The sequence below is a fragment of the Mastomys coucha genome, unplaced genomic scaffold, assembly GCF_008632895.1.
Source record: "Mastomys coucha isolate ucsf_1 unplaced genomic scaffold, UCSF_Mcou_1 pScaffold5, whole genome shotgun sequence".
Taxonomy (NCBI): domain Eukaryota; kingdom Metazoa; phylum Chordata; class Mammalia; order Rodentia; family Muridae; genus Mastomys; species Mastomys coucha.
This window is the reverse complement of record NW_022196911.1, coordinates 25,953,154-25,973,772: the sequence shown is the minus strand read 5'-3', so window position 1 is coordinate 25,973,772 and position 20,619 is coordinate 25,953,154. Positions and strand designations below refer to the sequence as shown.

At 48.2% G+C, this 20,619-nt stretch overlaps 1 protein-coding gene across 4 annotated transcripts in view; it reads right to left on the bottom strand.

Annotated features, from left to right (window-relative positions):
• The window catches only part of Axin1 (axin 1), a 61,245-nt gene extending 44,196 nt beyond the window's left edge, over nucleotides 1–17,049 (bottom strand). The window contains exons 1-3 of one of the 4 annotated variants that reach the window (XM_031350466.1): nucleotides 16,885–17,049; nucleotides 11,556–11,704; nucleotides 4,866–5,824 (exon numbers count right to left, since the gene is read on the bottom strand). In XM_031350466.1, the coding sequence (XP_031206326.1) occupies nucleotides 4,866–5,758 (893 nt within the window). In that variant the 5' untranslated portion in view covers nucleotides 5,759–5,824; nucleotides 11,556–11,704; nucleotides 16,885–17,049. Of the gene's footprint in view, nucleotides 1–4,865; nucleotides 5,825–9,788; nucleotides 10,170–11,555; nucleotides 11,705–16,884 lie in introns of those variants that run through there. The other 3 variants (XM_031350467.1, XM_031350469.1, XM_031350468.1) reach the window with 3 other exon arrangements.
• Between the last annotated feature and the right edge of the window lie 3,570 nt (nucleotides 17,050–20,619).

Sequence of the window (20,619 nt, the reverse complement as noted above, 5' to 3'; positions counted from 1 at the left end):
AGGAGGCCAGTGACCCAAGTCTGTTGGTATCATTTATACTACACCTGGCTCTTTACATCTGATCAACATGTCATTCACAGTACAGTTATCACGCAGGAAAACTTAATTCCAGGGCCTCCTTCCTAGTCATCTATTCAGGATCAACTTTTCCCAATTCCCATCAGCCCCAATCTTCTTTTAGAGGACTCCTCCACCACTACCTGCCCCACTACTGGGGAATCGCCATGCTGTCTAGGTAAAGCACGCCACTTTGCTTACAGGATGGCCCTACTTCAGCACATCATCAGGCTCCAAGTCAGTGGTTCTCAATCACACTAACCTGCAACCTCATGTTGTATTGGCTCCAACCATAAACTGATCTCTGCTGCTACTTCCTAAGTGTAATCTTGCTACTGTTATGAATCACAATGTAAACACCTGGATTTTCCAATGGTCTTAGGTGACCCCTGTGAGGGGGTCATTCAACAACCCCCAAAGGGATCAAGACCCACAAGTTGAGAATGCTTTAAGCATTCAAGGATCGCAGGACACAGCAGCAAATTTTTTCCCACTATAGGCCAGTGAAGAGCCTTCTTTCCTTCACTGGTGTGGGAAAGTCTAGTAAACAAGGGTAATTAAGAGCACAAGTTCACAGAGGCAGCCACCTCCACCACAAGGAACCCAGCCAAGTGGGTTGTCAAAAAGAAAAAAACAAAACAAAACAAAACAGGTTCATTAAACTATAAAGAAAAGTGCTAGTCAGGTGTGGTGACACATGCCTTTAGTCCTAGCAGTCAGAAGGCAAAAGCAGAAGAGGAATCTCTGAGAGTTTGAGGCCTACCTACAAAGACTACTAAATTTGCCAGGGCTAAATAGTGAGACCTTGTCTCAAAAAGAAAAAAGGAAGAGGAGGAGGAGGAAGAAGAGGAAGAAGGAAGAAAAAGAAAAAAAGAATAGTGTTGGATTTCTCATCAAAGCACATGAAACACTAGCTAACTGAGTCAAGAATTAATCCTAGTAGACTGGATTTTCTTTTTTCTTTTTTTATTAGATGTTTTCTTTATTTATATTATCTCCTTTCCCAGGTTCTCCTCCAGACTGGATTTTCTTATTACCAACCTAGTACTTCCTAACTAAGTAAGCCAACTGCATGACAGGCAGAAGGTATTCAAAGAAGAAAGTCGTTGGCGGGGAGGGGGGATAAATCATTGATAAGCACTTACCTCTAATGCATGAGGTCTTGAATAGGATCATTAACACTGAAAACAAAAAACATGAAAAACTACGAACAAAAGACATGTTGGAAATGAGGTGTGATGGAACTTGCTTGTAACCTCAGCACATAAAAGGCAGAAGGCAAGTAATTCAAGGTCATTTTCAGCTACACAGCAAATCGGAGGGCTATAAGAGATCTTGTCTCAAAAATTAAACATGTTAAGAATGTAGTGTGATGCCAGGTGGTGGTGGTGGCACACGCCTTAATCCCAGCACTTGGGAGGCAGAGACAGGTGTATTTCTGAGTTCGAGGCCAGCCTGGTCTACAGAGTGAGTTCCAGGACAGCCAGGGATACACAGAGAAACCCTGTCTCAAAAAACCAAAACAAACAAACAAACAAACAAAAAGAATGTAGTGTGATTGGTCAAATGTCTGTCAAAATCCATGACTTCAGTTTAATCTTCAGCACTGCATAAACTGTTGGTGCATGCCTGTGATCCCAGAATTCTAGAGGTGGAGGCAGGTGACTCAGCAGCTCAAGTCATTCTCAGTTACATAGGGAATTTTTGAGGTATACCTAGGATACATAAGACCCTGCCTCCAAATATCATCCTGAGTGAGGTAACCCAATCACAAAAGAACACACATGCTATGTACTCTCTGGTAAGTGGATATTAGCCCAGAAGATTGGAATACACAAAGTACAATCCACAAACCACAAGAAACTCAAGAAGGAAGACCAAAATGTGGATACTTCATTCCTTCATAAAAGGGGGAACAAGGGCTGGCAAGATGGCTCAGTGGTTAAGAGCACCAACTGCTCTACTGAAGGTTCTGAGTTCCAATCCCAACACATGGTGGCTCACAACCATCCGTAACAAGATCTGACACCCTCTTCTGGAGTGTCTGTAGACAGCTACAGTGTACTTATATATAATAAATAAATAAATCTTAAAAAAAACAAATAAATAAAAAATAAAAGGGGGAACAAAATACCCATGGAAGGAGTTGTAGAGACTAACTATGGAACAGAGACTGAAGGACAATCCAGAGACTGTTCCACCTGGAAACCCTTCCCATATTCAATCATCAAATCCAGACACTACTGTGGATGCCAGCAAGTGCTGGATGACAGGAGCCTGATATAGCTGTCTCCTGAGAGGCTCTGACAGTACCTGACTAATACAGAAGTAGAGGCTCACAGCCATCCATTGGACCTAGTACAGGGTCCCCAATGAAGGAGCTAGAGAAAGGACCCAAGGAGCTGAAGGGCTTGCAGCCCCTTAGGACGAACAACAATATGAACTAACTAGTACCCTCAGAGTTCCCAGGGACTAAACCACCAAAGAGTATACATGGTGGGACTAATGGCTCTAGCAGCATATGTATAGCAGAGGATGGCCAAGTCAGTCATCAATGGGAGGAGAAGTCCTTGGCCCTGTGAAGGTTCTACGCTCCAGTGTAGGGGGAATGCCAGGGCCGGTAAGCAGGAAAGGGTGGGGTGGTGAGCAGGGGGAGGGGGAGGGAACAGGGGTTTGTTTTTGTTTTTGTTTTTTTATTTTATTTTATTTTTCTTTTTTTCGGAGGAGAACCTGGGAAAGAAGATATTGTATGACATGTAAATAAAGTAAACATCTAAAAAAAAAAAAAAAAAAAAAAAAAAAAAAAGACCCTGTCTGCAGCTGGGCAATGGTGGCGCATGCCTTTAATCCCAGCACTTGGGAGGCAGAGCCAGGCGAATCTGAGTTCGAGGCCAGCCTGGTCTACAGAGTGAGTTCCAGGACAGCCAGAGCTACACAGAGAAACTGTGTCTCAAAAAAACACACACAAAAAAAACAAAAAACAAAAACAAAAATCAAAAAACAAACCCTGTCTCCAAAACAAAACAAAACAAATTGTCCTTTAAAATCTTGCTAAGTAAACAGCACTTGGCTAATGACGATAAATAAAAACAGTATATATTGAACTGTGACTCTTAAACTAAGGAAGTGTTAATTCTGTAGCTCTGAAAGTGACCAATTCTGATTTCTTTGTGGCTACAGTAAACTTAAAAGAACAGCCCCAGTCCGTCTATGTCAATATACGAACCGGCCCCAAGCCCCAAGAATTTTTCTGTTGTAGCCCTGGCCATCCTGGAACTAGCTCAGAAAACTAGGCTGGCCTTGAACTCAGAGATCTGCCAGCTTCTGCTTCCCTGAGTGCCACACCCAGCTCAATCCTGGTTTTAAATATCAACTATCTCAACATCTGGAAATGGTTTTCAGGGTGGGAACAGTGGTAAGTTAAGTCTCTAATCATCAGAAATAAGCAAAAAAACGCAAACTCTGCTCACAAGTGCAGTAAGCACCATCCCAGCCAACCAAGCCTCTTGTAACCACAATGATACTGAATTTAAAAAATAGTAAAGCTTGGTCTGACAAGACAGCTTAGCAAGGAAAGAGGTCTGTCACCAAGCCTAGAACTCACATGATAAGAATGTCTCCTGTAAGTAGCTCTCTTACCATACATGCACACATAAGCCACATATGAGCCCGAGGGAAGTACCTCCACAACCCCACCATATAAGGTGGATGGACACATAGACGTACAGACAGACAGACAGACACACACAAACAAGTGTAAAAAACTTTTTTTATAGAGAAAGGTGAAGAAACAGTTTCAAAGCCATGATCACTTCTGGAGAGCACTCCTGCGCTGCTTGCCATCAGAACACACAACCAGAGCAGTCTGCTGATCACACCGTGGTTGGAAAGGTCCAATTCTGGAACATACACAGCACAGCCATCGGGAATTTCTGAACCCTCCAACAAGTGACTACACAGAAACTGCCCCACTACTGTCTCATCCTCCAGAAAGAACCCAAAATACTTATTAAAAAATTAGCAAGGTGGGGGAGGGGAGTTGGAGTAATGGCTTAGAAGTTAAGAGCATGTGTTGCTCTTCTAGAGGGCTTGGGTTGATCCCCAGCACCTATGTGGTGGCTCATAACTTTTGTTAACTCCAGTCTCAAGGGATCTGACACCCTCTTCTGACTTCTGTGGACAGCAGGCACATTCACAGTGCACATACATACATACACATAAAAAAAAAATGAATGTAAATCAAAAATAAAGTAACCATAATTCTTTATGCATTTGAATGAATTTCCCTCTCATCATTAAGGGTTAAAGTCCTTCTTCTATGCAAGAAGACATGAATTTTGTGCTAAAGGGTAAAGTTTAAACATTATGACTTCTAAGAATTTCCATGCTTGTAATAATTCACAAGCCATATGTTTATAAATCACAAAGCCCTATATTTAGTAGTATGTGCTACTAAAGAGGGAATTCTACTAAGCCTCTACATCTTTTCATTTTGAATTTCTACAAGTTGCCCAGGCTGACACTCAATTTTCCCATTCTCCTGCCTCAGCTTCCTAAGTATGTGGGATTACACCTGGAAAGTCTTGTTTGTTGCATTCTCAATGTTATAAAATATAAGTAGGTATCTAAAGACAAGTATGAAAGTATCTAAGTAGGAAATAAAACCATAATTGAACAGCAGCAGCAGCAGCAGAGATTTCAGCTGGGGATAAAAACAAGACCACCTGTTGTTACCAACACCTTTTCCTTGCTCCTTTGCTAGGTCTCCGAGCTGTGTATAGAAAACGGACACCCTGTGCCGAACTCACCTGAGCTCTCTGCCTTCGTTGTACCGTCTACTTGAGGGGGCCCTCGGGGCAGCAGTCTCCAATAGCAGCTTCTGGGTGAGCCTGCTGGGGGGGAGAGAGTCTCGGCCATCATCCTCATCTGCATCTTGGTCACATTTCCATTCTTCATCTTCATTCAAAGTGGGCAGGTATCCAGACATGCCCTTCCCTGTTCCAGACCCTGAGCTCTGGTCACTGCAGACCTTCGGACTCTCTGAGCCTGTCCTTGTGTATTCCAAATAAATGTCAGACTTAAGGAAGGAAGGATAGGTATTCTCCTCCATGGTGGACTGGATTTCTGTCTGTGCCTGGTCAAACATGGCAGGATCGATCTGCTGCTTCATGACACAGTCCTTTATGAAGCTCTTAGTAGCTGGCTTGGTTTGTCTGGACACAATGCCATTGCTATCCAGGATGTACTTTCGGTAGATGGCTCTTGCCAGCTTCAGCCTCTTTTCCTCATTTGAGTCACAGGGCTCAAGCTTCCTGAAGCCACTGCAGGCAAACCAGAAGTCCAGCAGGTCAGCACAGCCCTCCTGTTTCAGGAAAGTCCTGAACAGGCTGATCCCATCCTGGTCATCCAGTAAGGAATGCAGTGACTCAGCCCACCTCAAGTATGGTGGGGTGGGGGAGGCACTGCCCTCGGGCTCATATCCTAGATCCAGATCTGAACGTCTTGGGGTGGCTGTTGAGGTCTCACTTTTAATGCTGGTACCTTTCCCAGAGCAGAAACTGTGGTTGACAGGCCTCGAATCAGTAGATACCAGTTCTCCCTCTTCTCCAGGCACTGGGGGCCGGGGGGCATCTTCGGTGAAACTTGCTCCGAGGTCCAAGGGGAAACCCTGCTCCTGGACATTCATTTTGGGACTCTGCATCAGTGAACAATGAGCGCTGCACCCTAATACCTCAGTACTTACAGCTCCCAAGGGAATCAATCTCTCCTGTTAAAACCATTAAGAGGACAAGGATTAGGAAAGGTGGTCCATGGAAACACCAGAGTTTCTCTTGAGATGTGCAGGGATGCCCTCCCACTCCCACTTGGAGCAGAGACTCAGTGCAGACTTCCAACAGAGACATATTTAGCCACAAATTTTGCTCTATCATGAAGGCAATTTCTGGAACTTTTACAAGAATGCCTCTCACAATAAGTGAAAGCCTGGATCATGGAGGACATCTCTCCTTCAAGGGATGCCTTCAGTGGTAAGGCCTGAAGATCACCCATCCTGGCTAAAGAAATGAATGTCAGGAGGACAGGAAAGCTACAAAAAAATGGAAGGTTGCTTCTGTCCCCGCTCAACAACATCAGTAAGCTGGTCCCTTATCCATAATCACCTCAGTTGCCCTAGTGATGCACAGAAACAAAGAGGCACACTACAGATCCTCAGGTAGACAGGCATATGACAAGTTTAACAGCCTCTGTACTTCCTGTCTATTCTATTACTTTTCATACTTGGCATGCCTCATTAGCAACCATATAGCAGGATGTCCTTCCAGCTCGCAACAGCTAAGAGGCCAAGTGATCATAGGCTGGCTACATTCCACACTTTGGACCAGTGATGGAAGGACACAGTCCATATTCAGAGGCATCTATGCATTATCAACAGACAACCTTAGAGATTCAGAAGGCTGTACTTGGCTGCTAACTTCTCTCTTACAAGGAGATTCCCTTCTGATAGCATATGGTGACTTTGGAAAGACACAAAAGGTACAGAAAAATAAAAATCAGTTACAAATACAAGTATGCTTTTTCCACAAAGAAGCATACAGAAAATATGTTTTAGCTTTACCAAATAAAAACCATACACTTATACTCTTAGAGATTAAAAACTATAATTTTTGTTGCTGTGTGGGGTATGCAAAAGGGACCAAATTTGTCCAGATTTGGATAGGAACCTCTGTTACAATCTCTGGTCCTTTCTGCTATATCCCACAGGCTCTCGAGCAGTGCCTCTCAACATATCCAAGGAAGAGATAGCAACACAGTCCCAAATATTCCCAGCAAAAAGTGAGCTAGAGAGAGGCATATGTCAGAGTCAGATAACTGGAACAAAATAAATACTAAAATCAAAAGATAGGCATTGTGGTTCATGCCTACAATCTCAGCCCTCAGGAGGCTGAGGCAAGAAGAGGATTATCCTGAGTCAAGGATAGCTTGGGCTATAAAATGAGAGACTGTCTCAATAAATAAATAAAGCCAGTGTATTGGCACAAATCTATAATCTCAGCACTTGGAAAAATGAGGGAGAATTCAAGACCTGATCAAGAGTTCAGGGTCAGTCAGATGGTGGGTGGTCCCAGCACTCAGGAGGTAAAGGGAGTCAGATCTCTGAGTTCAAGGCCAACCTGATCTACAGCACAGCCAGAGTTCCAGAACAGCTAGGACTATAGAGAGAAACCTGTCTCAAAAATAAAACAAATAGGGGGCTGGAGAGATGGCTCATAGGGTAAGAGCACTAACTGCTCTTCCAAACGTCCTGAGTTCAGATCCCAGCAACCACATGGTGGCTCACAACCACCCATAATGAGATCTGACGCCCTCTTCTGGTGTGTCTGAAGACAGCTGCAGTAAATTACACCAGAGCTAGCGGGGCGGGCAGAGGTACTGAATTCAACAGCACCCACAAACATGATGGCTCACGGCCATCTGTACAGCTACAGTGTACTCATACCCATAAAATAAATAAAAATAAATCTTTAAAAATAAATAAATAAATAAATAAATAAATAAATAAAACAGAAGAGTTCAAGGTCACAGGCCGGGGATGCAGCTCAGATCGTAGAGTGTGGCCTAGCAAGTTTGAAGCCTGGGTTTCATCCCTAGATCCCCAGCACTGCATAAAACTGAGAGTGATGATGCACATCTCTGTATGGAGGTAGAGGCAGAAAGATGAGAAATTCAAGGTTATTCTTGGCTACACAAGAGTCAGAGGGCAGTCTGGGGTATAAGAGACCCTGTCACAAAACGAAAAACAACATGAACAACATGATGCACATCAACAACCAAAAAGGCAGTGGCTCTCCTTGGTCACCATTCTATGGTGCTGAGCCCTGACTTCCATGAAATCCATCTTTTGCTCATTCTCACACAATACACACTTTACCTGCTAACAATGCTGATGGCTAGATTACTAATGGCTACAAGGAAGAGGCATGTACAAATAAAAAATGGGTCACAATTATGACATTTCTGCAGCTACTGACTTCTTAGGCAAGCTGTAATCTCAGCCTCAGCAGGACCAGCCTGTTTCTTAAGGTCACAGGCCTACTACTGTGGTCTGCTGCTCACAGACCTTCCGAACCTCTCTTTAACCTCAGTCACTTTCTGGGAGTTCTGTCTGCATGAAATAAGCACACTAGACCTCTGAAATACCACACATGTTTACTATGCTCTTATCTAGGATATCATCACAGGAGAAAGGGGCCTTCACTCCTGGCCACCTGTCCCTGAACATGAACATTCACACAAATTACTAACACTGAAACAGCCTAATTTCAATAATCCCTGGGCTCCCAGAGAGAAAACCTAACATTTAAGGCATGCAGAAATACCACACAAAAAGCGACCATGATAATTTGGTAAGAGACTAAAAGCCCACAGCACCAAATCCAGCCTCAAATCTGCAACCAACACCTATAAAGTGACTCCATAAAGGTAATCTTCAAGTCTGACAACATATATAAAATCCCTTTGACACTGTCAAAACACACAGCCCTGAGTGTATTTGTATATATTGCTTATACTCAAGTATAACTTCCAAGCTTATGATTTAGGTTGAATGTGGAAGTAATAATATGACTAGCATACTAAGGAGCCATTGATTAAACTCTTGAAAGGCCAGGGCTCTCATTTCATATCTAGTCCAGTCCCCAATCACATAAAGTCCTAACGGACAATATAACCCACTTTGTTTCTCTGAGAGATGTAGGACAAGTCAATACTGCTGAAAAATCAAACAAAATCTCTGTGCTTCACATACTTTCTTGACCCTGAAGTGAACTCCAAAACTGAAACCAGGTAGTACTGCCTCTCTCAGGTAAAGTGAGACTCCATGTTCTCCAAAAAGGGCTGTGAGTAAAGGAACGTGTGGAGTAAAAGGGAGGAGAGTACACATGTAATGAGAACTCTTTACAAGTTATCCTGAAGATGAGTTGAAAAAAATCCATAGGTTTCTTTTTTTTTTTTTTCCTATTTTCTTTACTCCCAACTAAAAATGTGCGCTCTGGGTTTTGGTTTTGGGTGACTTTGTATTGTTTGGGGGGAAGCCTAAGTAAGGCAATGAACACCAGGACAAGTGGTATCTGGTAAGCCAAACCACACCATAGAGTACCCTCCTTGGATTGCTCTTACTCGCCCCTACTTTACTTTTTCATAGGGCTTAGGGAATGACGCTAAAAGAGGACACACATACACAGTCTAGCACCAGCACCAACTCACCCACATCCTAAATGCGTCCCAGACCCATGAACAAGTAAGTACACCACGCTCAGCAGACACACACCCAACTGTAGATCATTCCTAAAATCCTTGGTTTTCCTTACTCCCTCGTCCTGTTCACACAGACCTTTGCTTTCCCCATGCTCTACGATTATCCCGTTCCTGGCACATCGCCCCCCCCCAAAAGCCCTTCTCCCCCATATGTCTAGCATACCATGCAGTCCCCACGCCTCTACTCATACTGCGGAGCCTGCCACCTCTTCTGCTCAGCGTGCCTTGGAGCTCTGGTCTCCCTACGCCGGGCACAACCTCGCACATCGCGGGCCGCGCTCCGACACGCCTCCCGCCCGCAACCCGCGCGCCCCTCTCTTCCGGGTCCGCGTACGCCGGCCTAGCGCGGCCTACTCCCGCAGCCCCGGGCAGCAGGCCTCCGCGCCACAGGAGAGCGCCCGTCAGCTCCCACTACTCACCAGCGCGCGACGGCTGTGGAGGCGCGGCCCGGGGCCTGGCTCCCGGCCCGACGAGGCCCATGCGCTCAGCGGTGGCTCAGCGGGCGGGCCACGGCGGGGGCGCGGCCCTGGGGGGCCCCCATCGCGGCGGCGGCGGCGGCGGCTCGGCGACCCGTGGCCCGGAGGCGGCGCGAGGCAGGCCGCAGAGCGCCGCCAAAACCCGCTGTTCACTCTCACCAACCCTCTCTGGAAAGAGACTCCAGACCGACCCCAGCAGGCTCCTGCGGCGGCGGCGGCAGCAGCGGCAGCGGCCGCAACGGCCGCAAGCGCTTCCCTGAGCCGGGAGCCTGAGCCCAGAGCCCTGAAGCCCAGGCCCGAGCGCCCCCGCCGGCGCCGCCCGGAAGTGCGGGGGCGGGGCCGCGGTGCGGGGCGGGACTGCTGCGGAGGCTGGGTCTCGGTGCGGGGGCGGAGCTTCTAACTTGGGGCGGAGTGGGCGGCCGAGGACAAGAAAAGTAAGGGGTAGGGTCTTGAGCGAAAGGTGGAGCTGCGGAGTACTGCGGATCGGAAGGACAACAGGAGCCAAGCAGTGTCTTGCGGTGGTAAAGGCGGGGCGTGAACTAGGAGCGCCGCTGGAACGTAGTCGCGGAGGATGCCCAGAGGGGCAGCGACTACGGCTAGTCCCGAAAGGTGGCATGGGAAACAACAGCCCTGAGCGCGCTCAACAACCACGACCATCACCGAACCCTAGGCCAATACACTGAAGGCAGACCACCCATGTCTGGTCGCAAATGCTATTGAGAGGGCTTCTGGGTCCGGACGCCCTTCACACAAACACACGTATAACACCTATACTGTCTCCAAGGTATCTCTTGCTGAGTCTGCAAGCGCAAGGAGTCAACTCCGTGTTGCCCCACCACAGGCTTATGGACACAAGGCCACAGCATCAGGAACATGGATGCCCAACTCTCTATTTGGCAGGTGTCAACTCTCCGTCAGCCACATCCCAAGGAGAAATATGTGAACACAAGGAATTACTGCACTTGAGAATGTCATCTACCAGTCCAATCAGAACCCTGGAGCACAGCCCCTGACATCTCTCAGGTAGTCCATTTTGCAGACAAGAGGTTGTGACTTAGGCTCAGTACACACCTACCCAGGCCTCACCTTGGCCAGAGGACTCCTGGTACCCATACCACCCTCTCCTGGCTGCATCTGCACTTGCCATCTACATGCTTTTATACTGCTGCTGCCAATGCCACTACCATGTTTTATTCTGGACATTGTTCTCCCTCGTTGCCTGCTCCCTTATCCTTCATGGCTCCCAGGCAAAAGCAGTAGTTTTGGCTTCAGACTCTAAACCCACAGGCCATCTTCCATCCAGCTGACTGGGGTGATCCTAACTCTGCCACCTCTCTCTTGAGAGGACTTAGCACAGTGCTGAGGCCCAGGATTGCTATGTATAGAGAAGGAACCACTTGAACTATAGCTACCACGGGGACCTAGCCTGACAAATTCCCCTCCTAGACCCATCACTGAGCCTCAGGTCTGTGGCTGCGTTATAGACAGTGCCCCACTCAAATCCCAGGACAGGTTTCATGTTCACATCTGTCCAACAAATGCAGCCTCAACTCCCAGGGCCTCTGAGCACTGGAGACTCCCTAGCAGCCCCCGTCCCAGACCATTCAGCCTCCTATCATTAGAAGAAGCAATCAAGGCCACTGAGTGAACAGTAGATAGCCTTGGCCTTGGGCTTCCTCCCCACTCCCAAACCCGGGCCCCAACACTTGCCTTGATTCTGGAGAGCTGCTGCTGCGGCCAGGCCAGGCTCTCGGGATCAAGTCCACGTCCATCCTCCTGCTGGCCCACGGTGGTAGGTATCCCCAAGTCCTGGGACCAGAGTAGGACCCTCGGGCCTCCAGCTCCTCCGGACCCCTGCCCTGCAGGGACAGGAAGGGAATCAGGAAGCCTGGAGGAAATGGCAACTGCCTGCTAAGGAGGGCTGTGGGGGTGTGGTGGGGGAGAAATTATAAATAGGGGGTGAAAGGGCTAAATTATGAAGACCTTGAGGGAGTTTCTACAATGAGGAGAAGGTAAAGGACAGTACTTGGGAGCCTTGCTTCTAAGAGACAGGGGCCTTAAAATTCAAATGCAAAGCCCTTTGCTCCACCAAGAATTGCCATTAGCAGCTTTAACTTAATTTTCATGGCATTTGTTCAGGTTTCTTGCCAGGAATCAACCAGGTTTTTTTTTTTTTGGTTTTTTCGAGACAGGGTTCCTCTGTGTAGCCCTGGCTGTCCTGGAACTCACTCTGTAGACCAGGCTGGCCTCGAACTCAGAAATCCGCCTGCCTCTGCCTCCCAAGTGCTAGGATTAAAGGCGTGCACCACCACTGCCTGGCCGGAATCAACAAGTTTTAAAAGCCCAAACTCATGAGCAGAAATTATTTTCTTCAATGTAGACATAGAAATACTTTTTTAAAAAGAAGATTTATTTTATATATGTGAGTACACTCTCACTCTCTTCAGATACACCAGAAGAAGGCGTCAGATCTCATTGCGGATGATTGTGAGCCACCATGCGGTTGCTGGGAAGTGAACTCAGAACCTCTGGAAGAGCAGTCAGTGCTTTTAACTGCTGAGCTATCTCTCCAGCTTTACACAGGAATACTTTTAAATAAAGTGTCTTTAAAAAGTGATACAGTTCCAGGACATCCAGGACTGTACAGAGAAACTCTATCTCGAAAAACCAAAAAAAAAAAAAGTGATACAAAGAAAGTCACCTGGCATGCATGTTACAGAGGGTCTGGCCCAGTGATACACTGCAGGAAAATGCATAGCAGAAGGCCCCCTACAGAATGGCCACTGTCCATGCCACAGCTCAGGAAGAGAAGGACGACCATTTTGATCCTCAATTCTAGGGGAAGAGAGGCTTCAGGCTCAGTTGGTTTCTGTCTGACCCTTGCCCCCTCTACCCAGTGCAGAGGTGGTGAGATGCAGCTGAATCCCCGGTAGAGAGATTGAAAACTTGTCTCATGTCTTATTTGCCATTCTAGAATACAGCAGCCTTCTGGACCCAATATGACCCAGAATGCTCAGAGGACTCAGGTGGCCCAGTTCCCTTGCTCTGTCAGCCAGCTCTATCTTCCTGCCATAACCCATCTCCGGCTTATGTCTCACCCCCATGAATTTTCTTTTTCCATCATTTTTGAGATTGGGGTTGAGGGGTGTGTGAGAGTGGCCAGGGCCTCTCTGCCTACGAGGACAAGGAGTTGGAGACACAGCAGTGAGAAAAGTCATAATGGCACAAAAGCAGATGCTATTTTTGTATCACAGAGCAAGTGACTATGAAGGCAGGAAGAGTAAGAGCCTATCAAAGAGAGCTCACAGAGGTCACGGAAGCTGAGTTACCATACCCACTCCAAAACTGTCTTGTTGTGTAGCTCAGGCTGGCCTTAAACTTAAGATGCTCCTGCCCAAGCTTTCCAAGTGCTAGGAATACAGGAATGAATGTGCCCAGCGTGTATTTTACTTTATTGTTTTTTATTTATTAATGTGCACTGGTGTTTTATCTGCATGTATCATGTCTGTGTAAGGGTGTCAAATCTTGGAGTTATAGACAGGTGTGAGCTGGGTGCCAGGATCTGAACCTGAGTCCTCTGGAAGAGCAGTCAGTGCTGTTAACCATCTCTCCAGCCCTATTTTATTCTTCATAAAAGTGAGGCAAAGCCGGTTGTGATGACACATGCCTTCGAGTTAGCCCTTGGGAGGCAGAGGCAGGTGAATCTCTGTAAGTTCAAAGCCAGCCTGGTCTACAAAACAAGTCCCAGGAGAGCCAGGGCTGCTACACAGAGAAAACTGTCTTGAAAAAGAAAAGTGCTGCTGTAATATTACCGTTCCCATGAAAGAGAAGCAGCAACCCTTCTGCAGTAGCTGTCACCTTCCAGTGACATCAGTGTATAAAGAATAGGAACAACACAACAGCAAAGTGAGCCTCTGAAGATGCCACTGCTGGCCAGCAGCACTAGCTACAATGTGCTTCTGTGTTCACTCCAGGGTCGGGCAGGAGGTCTTAACTGTGCCAGCAGCCACCTTGGCACAGGCATGACCCACGACAGATTTATTTTTAATGTGTTTGGGCACAAGACAGCCAGGGTCCATATGTAGAAGTATGTCAGAGTACTACTTTTGTTACTTGATTCTCTTCTTCTACATGTGTGTCCTTGGGACTGAACTCAGGCCATCAGGCTCAGCGAGCTCTTTTACCCGCTGAGCCATTTTGCTGGCCCCAAATTCTTCCTCCCCTTGTATCACTCCTGGTGATTTGTGTTCTGAGCTGGCACCTAGTATTACTCTTGGTGTTTGTATTTCACCCAGCAGGAGCATGACTGTCCTAAATGATATGGTTCAGCATGGCTGCAGTGTTAACTACTGTGGGGACTTCTAAATAATAGGTTATATGCCAGGCAGCATTGCAATGGAGGGTTCTGATGGCTCCTGAATCAAATGCTGTGGCAGCTGAGTATCTGCCTTCCCCTCCCAGGTAAGAGGCATCCATCCACAGAGGAGTAGAGAGTTACTCTGCCTTGCCAGCATGGTCTCTTCAGAGATGGACACTGTAATCACTGTTTGTGCCCTTTGGACTATCATCTGTTCCAAGCCCAATCAGGCAGTAGCATGCTTATCCCCTGGGTTAGACTCCAGAGGTCCTCACAGCCATGTCCTCCTCTGTCCAGCACACTTGACCCAACATATCATTTCCCTGCCAGCTTAAAGGAGTCAAGAGCCAGTAAGGCAGGAAAGCAGTGTAAACAGGCATGAAGGTAGGGCCAGCTCTTCACTTGAGTGTACCCTAAGAAATAAATCCTTCCCGGGATACAACTCACACCTTCCAATTGAGCTCTGACTCCCTATTGTCTTAAGGGGAGTCATCTGTCTGGAGCATCTGGGAGAAAGAAGAATGCAGATACTAAGGTAACAGGCAAGTTGATCAGGGTCAGCTGATAGGTATGGAGGATGTGAGGTCTAAGTTAGTTCTTTGTGATAGCCTCATTCCAATAAGCAGTTGCGGAGTGGAGCCTTCCACCAAACGCAATTACCCCAACCCCCACCCCAACCAGGAAACCTCAGGAACACAAGGGAATGGCGCCAGCCACTCTGGAGACTTGAACATTTGCAGCATCTGAGTGTCCTCCTTGGCAAAATGAGGATCCCTTAGTGGTCCATGCACAACTTGCACAGACAAGACCGAGTAGCAGAATAAATTCTACTGCTATGCCTGCTACATATATATGTCTGGTAGAGGAAGCAGCCAGCTGGCCTCCTTAACCTCGGCACCATTTGTCCAGGGTCAGCAGTATTCTCCCTTGTGAGTGTGCTAGGCCCTAAAGATATTCTGCAGGTATTTTCTTTCATGCTTTGCTATACCACCCCAGGCCACTTCCTCTTCCTGTTGGGGCACACTTGCTCTCCTGCTGCCCACTGCCACCTTACTCCTTCTGTTCTCACCCTCTCCCATGTTATTTGCCATCCTTCCCAGCTTCTTGTTACATCTTCATAAGCCTGTGTCCCAGGTACTCTTGCACCGTATATTGAGTATTAGTTTTCCTTCTGTCTGGCTCTGCTCAGTTGCCCCCACAAACTTGCAAAGTACCCATCAGCCACCTATCCAGCAGGTGACCAGGGGATATCCAGATAGGTGCAAGGGGTCACCTAGGAAGTCTGGTAGCCACCACACCTTCAGTGCACTTAGGCCCCTCCTCCTACTTCCACCCTCTCTACACTGTGCTGTCCTGAGATGTCTCTCTCTGCTGCCTAGGAACCCTGTGGGCAGCGGCGGCCAAGTTCTAAGTATGTGATTATGTATGCTGGGGTCCCTCCAGCCCCTTTGTTGCCGCAGAATCTGTCTTGGCAAACAAAAGTGCACTGGATTAGCCACAGTGGATTAAAAGATTTGCTTCTCAGAGTTTACCTAACAACCTACCAATCACATCGACAGCAGCTTTCAACCCCCAGGATGCATTTACCAGGCCAGCTGAGCGCTCATGGGCAGCAGGACCTGGCTGTAGTTATAAACCGGGATATGGCCCATCCTCACACCCACCATTGCCCATGGCCCGGCATGCCTTCCCAGCTCCTACAGACCCCTTTAGGTAGACTTTGGGGAAGGGACAGGATCCAAGTAAACGGTGGATTTCTAGCCCAGAAATGGGGACTAGGTCTAGCTAGGACTGCCTTCCAGAGGATGCATTAGAGACCAGGCCTCTCTTTTGCCCAGCCTGGCCCAATGCATCCACGCATGTCATAGACAGCAACAAGGACAGAAGCAACATGGAGGGTAGCCACAGGAGGCAGGTGATACACAAGGCTCTTCTGTACTATGGCACATGGTCCCTCCGCTGTCACCTCACAGCATGTGCTCCTACATACACATGCACACATATGCACACGCGCGTGTGTGTACGTACACACACACACACACACACACACACTCTCACACTCTCACAGGCATGCATGCCCCTTTGATCTCCAAAGGGGACTCCATTGACAAGCTCTTAATCGCAGCTGCCTGTGCAGGGCTGTGCTCTGAAGTCCCGAGTAATGGGATTTGGCGCTTCTGATCTATCTGGGCTGGCTGCCCCCCCTTGTTATAGGTGGACATTTTTTTCTGTTGCTTCTTTTTTTCCCCCCTTATTGAAAAAACAAAAAAAACAAAAACAAAAAAACCCACACGCTCCTTAAACCGTGCCGATTTAAGGCGGCTTGCCGAAGAGCCCTGGCATGGTAGTCAGGACACCAAGGCCTGGGCTAGTCGGGGGTCTTTGAAGCTGCCTCTGTATGGAATCTGACGTGAGAGACCAACCAAGGCGGTTTTCAGGCCCGTGGTGATGTGGTGTGGCTCCATTCTGCTCATAGACTTTCTTTTGTCTCCTCCCTTGACCCTTCCATGGACAATGTGGGGTGAGGATCCAAAGTGAAGGTTCGGTGGGAGAATGAGTATGTGCTGAGGGCGGGGTGGGCTGAGGGCAGGGCCACAACCACAAGAACAATGGGCTACAAGGACCACCTACATACACCTGTCCACCCATTCTTCCATCCATCTGTCCACCCGCCTGGCTTACCTCACCTGCCTGGCTCCAAGTGCCTGATCGCGACCCACTGTCCCGCTGTCCGCCATGATGGGCTTGGCTGTCCGTCCGAGCACTTTCAGCCACTCTAGGAAGCCGGTCCCTGCTCTTGGCCACTGTGTGGCTGGGAGGCAGAAGCGTGACTCTAGGCTGCAGCTCGGGCTCCTGCCGCCTATTGGCTGAGGCAGGGACCAGATGACGGGCCTCAGAACCCTATGGTAGCCATGGCAACCAGCCCCTTTAGACACCGCCACCCCCCAAGCCACTCCTATTTGCGGAGGGAGCAGGCAGTGCTGCCAGTGGCCCCATGCCAGTGTCCCTTCAGAGGGACGACTGGGACTGACTATATGGTAACTGTCCCCACACTAGCTGTTAAGCACTTTTGTTATGTGTTTCATACATGTCCCATGTGTATGGGTCTCTGTCTACCTTATGGCCTCTCTTGAGCTGTTCCATGTCCTGCTTGATTCCCTGGCTGAAGGAGAAACAATGATCTTTGAAGCCCCTACTGAGAAAAGGACTTCAGGTCAGGCTTGCCCCAGGGGCTGGAGGCCAGGCTTCTTCTGGTGGAAAACCAGTGAGAAGTGGGGAGTGGAAGGCAATAGGAAGAACAGGGAGAAACCCCACCCCAGTCCCTGGTGAGGAGAACCAAGGTTTCCACCTACCTCAGATGGAAGTTTGTCAATGTTGTCTCTATCCACAAAGCACTCCATTCTCTTATTGTAATATCATTGCCTGCTGAACACACACACACCTGCTGCCTAGAGCCTCCTAAGGCCCTAAGTATGGTCCTGCTCTCTATGGACCTGGGTCCCTGACTTGGAAAGACTCTGGAACCCTTCTCAGGATACAGGGCCTTCTGGAGAACACTGTACCCTCAGAGCCAACCAATATTAGTTCCTAATGAGATATTCCAGGATACTGCCAGAACAGAGATTCTCAGCAAGGATATGATGTAGCACACCTCCATGGACTGCCCATTCTGGTTACAGACCCAGAGCAAACTTGAATCCACTAACATCACAGTTCTGAGACATTGAGAATTAGCACTATCTGGTCAGACACCCCTGTGAGCAGCACTGCCTGGCCTAGAGCCCTGCAAAGGCCTGCATCCCACTTCCTAGGTAAAGCCCAGGCCACGCCTGCTGAACAGCATCTTCTCCAGGGCTCTCAGGAGCTCCCTAGAGAAAACCCAAGCCTGGCAGGCCCCCAGAAACCTAAGTGGCCAACAAGGAGGGTCCTGCCAAGACAAAGGGACCAAAGGGCCAGGATGGGTCCTGGGGTTCTTGCATCCAAAGAAGCAGGATGAGAACAAGCAGGGCTGGTCGTAGGACTCCAAGCTCGGATTGGTGACTCAGGGACCAGGCCTGGCATAGGTCATGGCTCAACAGCTTCACACTGGTCAGGCCTGGTGCCTCCTGAGCTGAAACTTGAAGGGTCTCCTTACCATATTGGAGGCCACCGGTAGACAAGTCTCATCCATGGGCAGGGTATAGGTGGGAATGGGTGCCTGGGCCAGCTGGTTGTGGGAAAGGGTCCATTCTACAGCACAATGTGAGTTTAGGGAGGTTGGGGTGAGCTGCACCAGATGAGCTGGGGTGATGTGGAGTTCCTCCTGCTGGCTAAGCTCTTCAGGCCCAGGGATCCATCCTGGGATGGCTCAGAATAGACAGGAGAAGACCTGGGTATCAAACACCCCAACCTGTGTTTGCAGGAGGGGTTCAAGTTGTCAAGAGACCTTGGTGGTAGCAGGCCAAGGCAGACAGGCCCTAAAGATATTCTGCAGGTATTTTCTTTCATGCTTTGCTACACCACCCCAGGCCACTTCCTCTTCCTGTTGGGGCACACGTGCTCTCCTGCTGCCCACTGCCACCTTACTCACAGGCAGGGGTGAAATGAGTGTGCCTCCAGTGGCTCTCTGGGCTCCCAAGTGCTGACAGGGCACACAGAACAAGGTCAAAGGTCCACTGGGCCCATCTGCTCTCCCCTATCTCCCTAAAGACCACCGTGAGGATCGACATGTATGTCACACTCTCAGAACAAGTCTGGTCTAGAGCTCTGGGCTGGGCTCACAAGCCGCCTCACCTCATCTCACCTTTGAATAGCGAAGGCTCTTTCTGCCCTGGTCTCATTTTTAACTGGAATGATGAAGGCACAGTTTTTCAGGCCTACACTGCCCACCCCCAGCAAACAGGAATCACAGTGGTGAGGAATCATAGCTGCAGTGACACAACCTCCTATCGACCCTTCTCATCACAACCAGCCACAGGCCTTTTGACATTAAGGCTGACCTCAGACTGTTGTCATTAAAGCATAGCGGGGCTGGGCAGTGGTGGCACATGTCTTTAATACCAGCACTTGGGAGGCATAGGCAGGTGGATTTCTGAGTTTCAGGCCAGCCTGGTCTACAGAGTGTGTTCCAGGACAGCCAGGGCTACACAGAGAAACCCTGTCTCGAAAAAACAAAAATACATAAAAAAAATAAATAAATAAATAAAGCATAGCGGGACGTGTTTCTGGCTTTTGATGGTTGGTCTTAGTACATACCCCCAGTGCAGGCCCTGAAACACAACCTACAGATAGGTTGGTTCCTGGAGCACACAAAGAACCAGGGAAAATGGCTAAGACAGCTGGAGTGGAGGACTCATGGCAGGCAAGAAAACACATACAGGTTCCCAGAGCTGGCATCTCAGCCCCTAGACCATGCGTGCTGTGGATTACCAACACAGGCTGGTCTCAGCGTGTATGTGCGGGTATGTGTAAGCAGGCACACTCCATGTTATATCAGCTCCACTCTGTAAGCTGGGACTCTCCCGCACCACACACAAGGAGGCAGCACAGGGTATAGATGGTTTGGGACCTTACTCAGGGAAGAGATAAGCTAACCATTACTATCTAGCATCACAATTTTCTGACCAAAGGATGTTGGTAAAGCTGGGCATGGCTCACACCCATAATCCAAGAACTCAAAAGGGTTGAGGCATTAAGTATACTTCATGTTCCAGGCCTTCTTGGGCTAAAGTGAGACCTGTCTCCAAAAAAATTGTATTTATGAAAATGTAATGAAAAAAATACTACATCCCATTAGAATGGAGCTATTCTGGGATTCAAGGCTAGGGCCACAGAGTTCTGCCTGGTCTTCTATTAGGAAAATGAAACTGCCTTAGACCTCAGCAGAGGTGACTAGCAGTGACCTATTCAGGCCACATTCAGCACCTGTTGCACAGATAGAGGTCAGAGTTTGTAAGCTCTTAAGTGTAGCCCTTGCCCTGTTTTCACTATATCCCTCAAGGTAGCCATGGTCTCTTGGGGCCCCAGGAAACTGACAAAAGATATCCTACAGGATCTAGCCAAGCCTGGGAGTAGGATGATGGGTGTGTATGTTGCTTCTATAGTTCCAGTATATGAGAAAGACAAAGACCTGAAGATCTGGCATTCAAGGCCAGCCTGGGCTCCATAATGGAAATGATCTCTACAAAAAGAATAAGCAACAATAATAACAACAAAAAGTCTACACAGGTCCTACTTGACCCAGGCCGAGACAGTGAAAAAAAACAGATAATCAGACAGGAAGCTAGCTGAACCAAGTCAGACAGTGGGGACATTCTATTCCACATCCCAACAAAGACCTAGCCCTAGCTGGAGGATACTGGTTTAAATTCAGGATTCAAACCACACTGACTATGATTTAAACAGTTAGGGTGAGCCTTTGGGTTGACCAATGCAATA